This window comes from Daphnia carinata, chromosome 2 (genome assembly GCF_022539665.2).
Source record: "Daphnia carinata strain CSIRO-1 chromosome 2, CSIRO_AGI_Dcar_HiC_V3, whole genome shotgun sequence".
Lineage (NCBI taxonomy): Eukaryota > Metazoa > Arthropoda > Branchiopoda > Diplostraca > Daphniidae > Daphnia > Daphnia carinata.
The window spans coordinates 4165107-4176919 of record NC_081332.1 but is presented as its reverse complement, the minus strand read 5'-3'; the positions used below and the strand labels follow the sequence as shown (position 1 = coordinate 4176919).

The window sequence follows — 11813 nt, the reverse complement described above, 5'->3', positions numbered from 1 at the left end:
TTGCAACATACTGTTTAGCCCTACGTAAAACAGACGACGAATTTCGATGTGTAGTCTGCAATTTGTATCGATACTCGTTAACACTATTATTATGTATTGCTTTGCTATCATATGTCATGAGGGAGTAGCGCTGTGGATAAGTACTGCGATTGGGATTCGGAATTCTCGAGTTCAAATCTGTTTAGGGGTTTAGGTCTAGTTATCTATTTTTTTTTACAATCTGCTAGACATTATATTTTAAACGTATCTGAGTAATAAAAATTTAGGATAATCGCTCTCTGTTAACTGAGGCGTTTACGATACTAATAAAATAAGATTTGTAATTTATAAATGTAACAGATTTTCATAGCAAAATAGTATTCTGTTTAGCATCGTTGATAAAGCAGATGACGGTAAGTAACAGTTGCTTCTGAAATTAGTATCGATACTCGGCACCAAACGTTGGACTTATTGCCTGACACACACAAATTGTGGAGAGTTAGCGTTGTGGATCAATTCCGCGCTCGCAATACGTAGTACAGAAGTTCGAATCCGTCTGCAAGATTTTTTTTTAAATTTGAAATACATATTTTTATATCCTGACGATAAATACATTTGTGCAATGGTAAATTATTATTTTCTCTACATTTTATGTTCATGTAATACAAATTTCAACAAAAATCTATTATATTTCATAAGGCAACACTGATATGTATGACTAAAATTATCTGTTAAGACTTGTAAAGTAAAGCAGACGATAAAAATATTGAATTTCATGACATTTGTATCGATACTCGCCAAAAAACTATCTAAAAATATCGATATATCGTTTTGAGGTTTGATAGTCGCCAACACTAGTTCAGTAGCGTGGTTGGAGGAACAAATGAAAAATGGATAAGATAATACAACAAAAGGATGGTAAGTATAAAGATTATTATATTGGTTTTCAATTATGAATTATTGTTTATTAGATCAAATTATGAAGCTGCAGGCCCAATTATTGGAACAACAAAATATTAGATAACAGCAAAGCTAAGGATGGTAAGGCCTAATACGTAATGATTCTATTTATTTGCTTTTATTCATTTGTGTTTTGTAGCTCAAATTTTGAGTCTACAAGCTCGGCTAGGGGAAAAAAACAAATTGGAATGGAACAGTTTCCAAACAGTGAAGGAGGTTTTTCAAAACTTCCCTAACTGAATGTGAGGATGAGTTGGCATTAGGCGAACACAGTCAGGTACCTAAACTTTTCAAATAAGAATTCAAAATAAGTATAGAATTTTAACAAACAATTATTTATTACTTAGTTATTCAGTCTACCACCTGACAGTGTGTTAAAGTTAAATTCTGTTAGTGCTGCACTAAAAGAATTGTTAGGTTAGTATTTTAGGTTAGGTTAGTATTAGTCAGAATTTTAACAAGCAATGATTTATTGTTTAGTTATTCAGTCCACCACGTGACAGTGTGTTAAATTTAAATTCTGTTAGTGCTGCACTAAAAGAATGGTTAGTAATAAGTCCATGCAGCGAAGGAATTGAACAATTGTGGGACCGTGTTTTGGCCGAAAATGGGCAAATTTGCAATAGACTAAATTCATTAATTATTTTTTTAAAATTTAGTAATTACTTCATTTGTAATTTAATTTAACTTTTTAGGAAGTGCTAATTTATAGAAACTCATTATTCTCAACACCCAATTAAAGTCTTATTTGTCAAACAAAATATTTGCTTTAGTCTTGTAGTGGGCTAGTCGCTAGGTGGCCCAGGTGCTGTGCTGAGCTGAGCTGCTGATGGCCACGTTTAACATAGCGTCGTAGCGGCTGGTTATATCACGGCAGCCGAACGTGGCAGACCTTGCTTTTTGTAGGTGAAATTCAAGGGAAGAACTGCAAATGTTCGTCGCCGTCTTGTACGAACGATGTGGTCTGGCGAACACCTTGCCAAGGTGACCATGCATTACCTTTGAATGTATTTAAGGTATACCATTTACTTGCTTTGTAAAAGCTAGGTTTTTAACTTGTGCATCATAACGGTTTTAAATAGGGTAAGTTGCAAGTCGGTAGATTTGCTCCGCAATTTTCAGGATACCAGCACCCTGCTTCGCGAGAACTACTCTACGTTGTTCTCGGGGACTTAGACGAACATCTGAATCCGATTTTGAAGAAGTCTTGCATCGATGGACACTGACAAAATATAGGTGAATAGCTAATTTTTTTTATTAACAAGGTTCATTTGTGTTCCAACTCATTTTATTTTTCAGGAAGCTGCACATGAATGTTGGGTATTTTATCATAAGTAGAATACAGAAAGATTCTGTAGTAGTAGGTCTCTTTAGTTGGGTATTGAACTTGGCTTTGGTGTGTCTGGGGTCGGATGAGGTCTCGGTTGCATTTGTTCCTACTTGTTATTTATCACTGCCAATGCCAGTCGAAAAGGAAGTACCAGTTGACCTGTATCTGGCTTACATGGATCTTTTAGCAGAAAGTTTTCTGCTTTCAAGGGATTCGAAGAGTTTGCAAAATATTATGTCTCTAGGATTCCACAGTTTTATGTGATTCAATTGGCAAGAAATTTATACTAATTCTTGTTTTATTTTTCTAAAGGAAGATTCGTAATTATAAAGAATTGGGAAAGAAAATTGACGGAGGCTCAGTGCCAAAAAAATTATGGTAGTTGGAATGATGACCGAAGCTCCTCGGATTCGTTTATTTCACGCGTTATGGTACTTAAAGAAAATAAATGTGTACCTGGGCCCCTTTGTTTCTGTGACCCGATTTCCTCTTCACTTGTGATAATTCTGCAGCGGGTCATGCAGATACTGTAATCAGCACAGAAGGTTGGAAGTGCGCTGCCCGGAAAGCAAATTTGGGGTAAAAGAAAAAAAACTTATTCCAACTAGTAAGCCATTTCCAAATTCAACCAACAAACCAACGTTCATATTTATTGTTCATGTGAGAAGTTATATTTACCGCTATTGTAAGATGTTTGTTTAGGAATTACTACTGTTTTGTTTATCTGGAATGTTGTGTAGGAGTCCATCAGGAATTGCTGGTCTGCAGTAAATTTGTCAGGTATATGTTAACTTTCAGCGGCAAAATGTTCTGCACTACTTGTGTTTGGTTTTCTTGGTATAGGCTAGGTGATGAAGATTAATGAATCAGAAAATGTTTTGCATGGGTGGTGAATGTTCTGACAGTTTTAACAGTTGTGATGTGGTGTGTTTCACTTCCACGCATCATGGTATTTTTATCTATCAGTTGAATTGTATGGTTAATTTTCTGTTCGTGTAACCTCATTTCCTCTTGACGCATCTAGTAGAAGTTGGTGACCTGAAACAATGAACATGGAAAAATCACCTGTGCCCACGCTGACGATGATACCTGTACTGAAGTGCTGGAAACAAAAATTAATTTTCTTTACGCTTTGGTTTCACGCTATCTTTATAATTTTGTAATAGTTTTGCGTTTATTGATGAGTCCGCAACCTCTTAGCTGTTTTCCTCCTTTAGATACCGCCTGTCGACGATTTGACAGCCTCACACAATTAAAGATCGTATGCCAAAAAGTAATAGATCCGATCTAATGTATGCAATGTATACTAATTACACCATTCAAAACAATATTCCAGGCTAAAGTGAGCTCTTCCGAGCAGAAAAGTGACGGCGTATCCATTTAATTGAAAATAGGCACAAGATAACGCACAATTGGCGTCCTTGTCACAATGGAGAAATTTTTCCGTGGAACTTATTATCGAAAAACCATTGCAGCTGTTAAAAAAAAGAAAATTGTATTATCATACAGATGTTGACTAGCTAACAATCTAGAGATATGTCAACGTGCGAAATTTTTAGATGTGAGTGAAACGCAATCAACATCCTTGGTGAACTGTGAACCCAAATCATGTATTTTCCTAGAAATATTTAGGTTTTTTGGATAAATAAATAAAAGGCAGTGAAAAAATCGGGCTCAAAAACATGTTAAATCGCTATATTTTAAAAATGCCGTTCGTTGTCTTGGTCGCTGCATTTGTAAAAATAAAATTAAAATGGTAATAGACAAATATAGGGGTGGGGGGGGGGATTCACGCTCTAAAAGTATGTTTAAAGAGTTCACATCAGTGCAGCTCCCGTCTCAAAAAAGCAAGATTATCAATTTTTATGAATTTTTTGGTTGTTAATTAGAAAACAAGATGACGCTGCTGTGCCACTATTTACTTGCTGACTATGTGGGAGCGGTGAAAGCTGTGTTCGAAAGTTTCTGTTAAATATGTCATATTCCAATGGAAAACTTAAGAAAATCTAATGGTGCTTCTGTACGTTTTCATCCCTGAGTGTGTTTTAGAAGTGAAGCCCACAGAATGCTTGGTGTTTGTGGTACATGTCTTGTAGTCACCTGTGTCAGCTGTCAAACCAGAAAACTATTAGCAACCTACTACGTTGCATTCATCAAACTATACCAACGCTCATTGAGAGGTATAAGACTAATGTTTTGTTATCAGAATCTCATTGACGGATTTTGCTTTTAAGGTTTAGCTCATGAAACTTCATTTGTAAAGAATACTTCCCGTTGAGGAATGTCACCAAAGATGCAAATCCTATGGGTAGGAATACCATAATATCGTTCTTCTACTCTTTAACCACTCGTGGTCTCCTGTCAATCGTGATCTGAGTGATGCACCATATTCATCTTCGTTGCAGTGTCAACTGTAATGACAGTCATTTAGGCAGTTGTAATCTCTACTTAGCCTACCAACGGACACAGACATGTACCTCAACACAATTTCTATTGGCATTTAGAATTTTTCTTATGCCTCATATAGTTTGCTTTTTTATTTAAATTGAACATTCAACCATAGAATTGCCAACTCTTAGCCGTCTGCTGCCTATTTGCTGGCCCTACAGTCTTTCTAGCCATCGGACAGCAGAAGTAAGTCAAATTGCTTTCAACGTTTGGTTACAACAACAATCTTATATTTCCCACTAACTAGTTCTTTATCTTTACTTTTACAATTTAGAACAAAACCTTCTTCGTCTTCGCCGCACCCGTCGTCACCTCGCCCGTCATCCCGTCTTCGCTTCGCCCGTCGTCCCGTCTTCGCTTCGCCCGTCGTCCCGTCTTCGCTTCGCCCGTCGTCCCGTCTTCGCTTCGCCCGTCGTCCCGTCTTCGCTTCGCCCGTCGTCCCGTCTTCGCTTCGCCCGTCGCCCCGTCTTCGCTTCGCCCGTCGCCCCGTCTTCGCTTCGCCCGTCGTCCCGACTTTGCATCGCCCGTCATCCCGACTTCGCCTCGCCCGTCGTCCCGTCTTCGCATCGCCTGTCGTCCCGACTTCGCCTCGCCAGTCGCCCGTCTTCGCCTCGCCCGTCGTCCCATCTCAGCCTCGCCCATCGCCCCGTCTTCACCTCCCCTATCGCCCCTTCGTCACCTCGTGGTCGCCTCGTCTTCGTGGTATGGTTGTGTTTTGTTTTATGTTGTATTAGGTCTTGCAAATTAACCCGTTGGCTGCCACCCACACACTTTTATCCCCTTTTTTTTGTAGCTTGACAGGGACGGGCCGCGCTGTTCTGCTCCATGGTCTATCTGCCATGGGGTGGAGCAGCGCCACTGCCCAAGATTGGCCGAACGGCCCTTTAGGCAATGCACCATAGGGAATTCCCTTGAACGAGACGGCGATGTAGACCTGGGGTGTGCATTCCCGGAAAGGTCTCATCGTCAGTTTCAGCCCGGCCTACCCGGCCCCGTTGGTCGCTATCCCTTCGATAGCGACAGTAGCAACTGTAGAATATGGTGGCGTGGCAGCCAACGAGTTAGTTGTATGTATTTGTGTGTGTATTGTATTTTGTATATTGTATTAAAATGTATGTAAAGTGGTGGATATGTGGGTGGAAGGAGGGACAATAAAAACTTTTACTCTATATACTTTTGTATTCATTATTTAATTACACATTAACTGACATGGGGAACGAACCCTAGTATTCCAGCATGACAACCACATGCGTTACCATGATTCCAACCATGAACTTATAAGCAATTAACGAATATTTCCTATTATATTTCCTACGGACTTACATTTACACTTAGAATAAAATTGAAATGCAATGCTGCTATATTCTTTTCCACATTTATTCTGCTTCAGTTATATACATCTGATGAGGTTTGAACCCAGGATAACAGGTATCGCAGCTAGAGGCTCTACCACAGAGCTATAGACCTTATGAAAACTGAAGAAAGATAAGCATATACTTGTGCAAGACTGCACAAACGGCCTAGACGATAACACAGTATATGGGATAATAAGAAAATTTAAACATATCTCGTGGCTCAATGTTAGAGCATCGGCGTTGCACACTGAAGGTCTGGGGATCGGTTCCCATACGAGTAAAATATAATACAAATACAAAATTTCTTCAGAAAACAAAATCGGCAATATACTATGTTCCTCGAATCTAAACTGAAGAATTCAAAGAGTATAATAGATGATAATTAAATACTTACAGATAAACGATAAACCAATGGAAACAATGTTCAACATCAAAGGTGGCAAAAACAATAAAGGTGAATTGATCAAGCTAAATAAAAAAAAAAGTTGACAAATGTAATGTGTGAACATAGACAATGAAAGAAACAAATTTTGCAAATAATATTTTATAAAAAAATTTTTATTGACAATTCTCTGCACATTACAATTATTTTTGCAACTTTAAAAAGGCACAATAGCCCTTTCAAAAGTTGCTGTCAACCCAGGCAGGGGGAGACACTGCCTTGTTGACCCACCGGGGAGATTACCCGGTGATTGGCTAAGAGAAGCCGGAAGAAGAGCTGAAGATTTGGAACATTTTTACAGGAGCGATTAACCTTTAGTTCGGATTTGTGGGCAGCCACGTCACCCTCCGTGAACACATCATCGGACGAAGCGGCACCCCACGTCCCCTTTCCGGCCAGAGCCCTCCAAACCTCGGTATATGTTGTTTTTATATATACCGTACAGTAGGGGCATGACCCCCTACGGGCTTATTATGAGTCAAGGGGAAACGGGGCTTCAGAAAAGAAGGGAGCCCAGATATGCACTTCAATTTTTTTAATATCAAATACCGTCTGGGGAATCCGAATTAAGTATAGAAATGTCATGTCATCCATCCAATCAATACAATTTATTCAGTGTCTTGCCCCAACCAAGAATCTTTTCAGATCCAATGTTACTATTAACCTATATTGAGAAAAGAAAAACAACACCGTTAAACACATCAATTGTTGATCATGGAACTTACATGACTCATAGATTCAACTTCTGGTGGAAGCTTGGGAAAGGACATACAAATTGCAGATTAACATCATTGTATAAGGCTCTTGAATGATAAACTAGCACCCGTAGAATGTTGCATTGTTGATAGTTGTGTTCCCAGTATATGAAAATCCTTTCCTATTGGATAAAATTTTTTTTTGTAGATAAGACCTGGTTGGCAAAAAGGAAGAGAAATTCTTTGTCATAAATTCAAAATTATTTGAAGAAAATTCCTTTCATACCTAAAGAGTCCATGTATGATGTTCATCTCTGCAACGGCAGCAAAATTAAAACATCTTTAGGGCCATTTAAGTACCCAGTTTCACCAACACTGTGAACATAAAGGACAAGTTGTTCTTTAGCCAGAGAAGCAGAATTATTTCAGGCTTCTAGCTGTGACAGAACTATAAAGGATTGCTGTTGTATCATATTCATTAACACAAGATGGTACTTCTCATTAGACAATTTGCATCACTATTACTTCACCTCACACCTTAACGGCAATGTACTCTCAGTGTTTTTTCAACTACAGGCTGACTCTTCCATCCTGTAACACTTCCAGACTTGACTTGATCCCCCGCTAAAATTCTGTGAATGCAAAATAATAGCATTGAAAATACTTTTTCGATAGACAAAGAACCGGGAAGTACCTAATCCATGTTTTAGGTTGAACTCGTGCCATTTCTGGGTTTCCGTACCACACCCATTTTTGGCCCAAATACGGTCCCACAATTGTTCAGTTCCATCGTTGCATGGACTGATTACGAACAATTCTTTTAGTGCAGCACTAACAGAATTTAAATTTAACACACTGTCTGATGGTGGACTGAATAACTTAACAATAAATCATTGCTTGTTAAAATTCTATGCTTATTTTGCATTCTTATTTGAAAAGTTTAGGTACCTGACTGTGTACGCCTAATGCCAACTCATCCTCACGTTCAGTTAGGGATGAGTTTGGAAAAACCTCCTTCACTGTTTGGAAAGTGTCCCGTTGTAACTTGTTTTTTTTCCTGTAACTGAGTAAACTAGTAACTGAGCTTGTAGACTGAAAGTTTGAGCTAAAAAACAAAAATGAATAAAAGAACACAAATACAATCATTACATATTACCATCCATAGTTTTGTTGTCACCTAATATTTTCTGCTGTTGCTATAATTGAGCCTGCAGGTTCATAATTAGAGCTAAAAAACAATAATTAATAATTGAAAACTAATATAATAATCTTTGTACTTACCATCCTTATCTTTAATTTTCTTATTCATTTTTAAATATTTTTCTCCAGCCACGCGTTTTTCTCCAGCCACGCTACTCACCTAACTGCCAATGGGATCCAATGGACTCAAATTACCTACATGCCTATAATAACGAATCTCAGCGGTAGATGGCTACAGGTCGGAAAAAAGAAAAAAGTGTGATTTTTTTTTCCGAAATGTTTTTTTTTTTTTTTTTTGGGTAAAACGGATTGCCATATAACAGTGGTTAAAGAAAGATCTTACATGGTAGTGGACAAAAAGGTAAAAATTTTTAGCCTATCTGGGGAGGCTATGTCCACCCTCCAAATCATTCAGTATTAAGCAGTTCAAGACTAATTATCTTTGTTTTGTTTTTTTTTGTGGCAGACACTGCTATAAAGTTACTACTGGAAATCCTAAAGGAATTTTGCCTTTTCATATCAGGGTACTTATAGTTTTTTACTGCATTTCTAGAGACATTCATTTAGTTGTTTATCGAGACCATTTATCTTTAACCAAATAAAAAATTTTACTTGAAGACGAAAAAGTATTAGGGCCACCTACCTGTATCATACTATTTGTACGATAAATCCGGTCTTCTAAGAGAAGTCATGGTCACAATTTTTTAAAATATCTTTCATCACAAACTGTTGTCATGCCCAAGCTTTTTGAAAAGGAAACAAGATGGGATTAACTTTTGATTACATATTTAATCAACACTTATCCATATGGAGAGTGCCAACAAATTAACCACACAGATCATATACAAGATTGAGGTACTTAAATCAAGTATGTAAAAAATTCAATACTTTTCCATGGATATTTCCCTCATTGTTTTAGTTACTGCATCTGCTTCTGCTGTTACCACTCAAACTGTTCCTTGATTCATACCGAAGAAATTCTGCTGAACAATAAAATGCACACACTGGAGAATAATATTACGTTCATGCAAAATTTCACCTTGCAACAGCTGTAAAAAAATTTAATCTTGGTTTAATCTAAGGTTACAGGCAAATAAATTTTTTAAATAAAACCTTTTGCAGGAGTGTCAGTCTCTTTGGGCGAACAAGCTCTTTAAGAGCTGGTACAGTTACAGCACTTTTTTGGGTTTTCCCCTTCTTCCTACGCTTAGTGGGTTTTGGGTGACTTTCCTTCGGGCAGTTCATGGCAGGGTTTTCTGCTTCTTTTTGAATTAATTTCGCTTTCTTTGTATCTGGAACATGGGCGACAAAGAAGATAAGCACATATGAATAAGACCTTAGCTGCGTTTTCACTTCCTTCACCTGCCATGTTGTCTTCAGAATCAGAGGCATAGCTTATCAAATTGGCCAACGCACTACTAACAGGTTGTACCCCTGAGTAAATTTTTTCCTTATTGTCCGATATTATTTCACCATCGTTCAAGTCCTGTTTAATATTTACTAAAAACACAAATTGTAAATAAGCCCATCATAAAGGTAAATTGTGTTATAAACCATGTTCAGGCAAATTTAGATAAAACCTCTACTTGATTCTGGTGTTTCCATACTGTTAAAGGGCTTCGTTTCATGTGGTATTGAAACATTTTGTGAAAATTCAGGTTTGAATTGTTGATGTGGTATGTTATTACTTTTTTTTTCTGTTTTACCATTATTCTTCCTGTTCTTATTTCTTCTTGCATCCCAACCTCCTCCCCTATCTCCTTTCTCTTGCTGTTTTCTATTACTGGCTGCAAAATTGATTTAATAATGAAACTAAAAAGTATTCTACTGCCACTTCATACCAAACTTTTTTTTAGGTTCATATAGAAGTTCTCCTCTTTCTAATCTTTCTTTCTGCTCAGCTTGTCGACGTGCAACATTGGCAGTAGAGGGAAATCGGCTACAAGAAAGAATTAATTGCAATAATATTTAAATGGAATGGCCATTGTTTAAAATACTTCCGTCTTTCTTCTCTCCATTTTTGAATTTCCTCTGGGGTGTTTAGCCGCATTATTTGTTCAGCAAGGCCCGTCTCATGCTGCATTTGTATGTGCTTCTCCACGATTTTAGGATGTGCTACAAATGGGCATCCATTTATTCCACAGTGAATGTGTTCAGATATATGAATGTTTAAGAGTTCATGAGATCTAAATGAACGATCACAACGATCACATGAGAAAGATTGAAACTGTGAGCTTTGAAAGTTGTTTTTTTGGAGCTCAAACGTCTTTTGTTTCGCATCACTTTGAAGCATTCTTGCCATACTATCGCCACTATACTGAGGTTGAGGTGCGTGTGGTAATCCTGGGCCAGGATTTAAATTTGTATTTTTGTGTGATGAAACAGGGGTAAAACTTGGTTTATGAAGTGTGCCACAAGCAAAAGGATTAGGTAATGCCATTTGAAATCATAAAGAGCTTACACGGTTTTGAAACATTAAAAGCTTCATCAACAAGTTAAATTTAATGATTTTGGAACTAACGCACAAGAGTCAGAAAAAAATTTCGAAGACCACATGTACTCCAGCTCTTTAAATCATCTAAAATATATTAAATTGTAGTCTGCTACTAAATGTACTTTTGCAACGTTGCCATAACATTAAACATCATTCACCGACATCCTAGTTGATGTCGAACTGGCACTTTGTGTTTTAATACATGAAATCTCCGCATGGTGTGGATCATTCGGTCGGAGTAAGCCCGAGTAACTCCTTAAAAATTTGGCTTGCTGAAATGCAAGGGGGTGTGGCTTTTTTTAGGGGTTTTAACACGGAGCACAGACCATAAAATGTACTACCCTGCCAGATGACTGGATCTTGGATGCTGGAAATAAAAATGGAATGGAAAATTGAAAATCTGGAAATTTGGACATCTTTTACTAGATGATGGAAGTATTGGTATTTAAGTGAAAAAGGTCTTCCTTTCGCCCAAACGGACGTCCAACGGAAAAAATGCAAATTCGGATCCAGGCCGGCGCTTTAAGCATCCAAGAACCACATTTTGTTAAGCAATGGTTTTTTACGGTTCCTCAGATATTTTCTTTTCTAGCATTCTTAGATGCTCTATTTACACTGGCTTCCGTCACCGTGCGACTTGGAATAGTTCCAGTTCTTCGTCAAATCAACTATTATGACCCATTTTACAAGAATAACTTTGTAATTTTACTACCCCAGGCCATATGAGTATCAAAACTGCCAACAGCTTGCGGTAAGCGCTTGCAAGTCATTATGTAGACACTATTCGCATGATTAAAATAAACAAACCGCAAGTTGTGTATGTTAATTCATTATCAAGTATATCGATTCCACAAGAAGGCGACGTTATGTGGTTCTAGAAAGTATTTTTAAAGAACAAAGTACTAGTTTT

General features: G+C 37.6%; 1 protein-coding gene and 4 long non-coding RNA genes across 6 annotated transcripts; 3 read left to right on the top strand and 2 right to left on the bottom strand.

Moving 5' to 3' along the window:
• Positions 1 to 1525: 1525 nt before the first annotated feature.
• On the top strand, positions 1526 to 2763 carry LOC130687142 (uncharacterized). Of its 2 annotated transcripts, none has more exons than XR_009420540.1 (3): positions 1526 to 1955; positions 2022 to 2175; positions 2582 to 2763. It is a non-coding gene; the product is annotated as an uncharacterized LOC130687142 (long non-coding RNA). The 2 variants fall into 2 exon arrangements; XR_009000057.2 differs by lacking the exon at positions 2582 to 2763 and adding an exon at positions 2239 to 2345.
• Positions 2764 to 2956: 193 nt separating this feature from the next.
• On the top strand, positions 2957 to 3847 carry LOC130687154 (uncharacterized). Its single transcript, XR_009000064.2, has 3 exons — positions 2957 to 3049; positions 3113 to 3218; positions 3294 to 3847. It is a non-coding gene; the product is annotated as an uncharacterized LOC130687154 (long non-coding RNA).
• A 3880-nt stretch (positions 3848 to 7727) lies between these two features.
• LOC130687141 (uncharacterized) lies at positions 7728 to 8581 on the bottom strand. The gene is made up of 5 exons (XR_009000056.1): positions 8491 to 8581; positions 8366 to 8437; positions 8158 to 8314; positions 7904 to 8087; positions 7728 to 7841 (listed from the first exon to the last, which is right to left on the bottom strand). It is a non-coding gene; the product is annotated as an uncharacterized LOC130687141 (long non-coding RNA).
• A 68-nt stretch (positions 8582 to 8649) lies between these two features.
• LOC130687056 (uncharacterized) lies at positions 8650 to 9521 on the top strand. The gene is made up of 4 exons (XR_009000023.1): positions 8650 to 8770; positions 8876 to 8933; positions 9028 to 9264; positions 9329 to 9521. It is a non-coding gene; the product is annotated as an uncharacterized LOC130687056 (long non-coding RNA).
• On the bottom strand, positions 9242 to 10986 carry LOC130687055 (FMR1-interacting protein NUFIP1-like). Its single transcript, XM_057510217.2, has 6 exons — positions 10407 to 10986; positions 10251 to 10348; positions 9996 to 10196; positions 9772 to 9909; positions 9523 to 9701; positions 9242 to 9458 (listed from the first exon to the last, which is right to left on the bottom strand). Exons 1-6 carry the CDS (start codon positions 10847 to 10849, stop codon positions 9357 to 9359), a joined length of 1161 nt encoding a protein of 386 aa, XP_057366200.1. The 5' UTR covers positions 10850 to 10986; the 3' UTR covers positions 9242 to 9356.
• Positions 10987 to 11813: the final 827 nt, after the last annotated feature.

Coding starts and splice junctions, on each gene's coding strand:
- LOC130687055 (XM_057510217.2), bottom strand. CDS start 10,849: ATGGCATTACCTAATCCTTTTGCTTGTGGCACACTTCATAAACCAAGT. Junction 10,197..10,250: donor TGAACCTAAAAAAAAGTTTG/GTATGAAGTGGC, acceptor TCAATTTTGCAG/CCAGTAATAGAAAACAGCAA. Junction 9,459..9,522: donor GACTGACACTCCTGCAAAAG/GTTTTATTTAAA, acceptor ATTTTTTTACAG/CTGTTGCAAGGTGAAATTTT.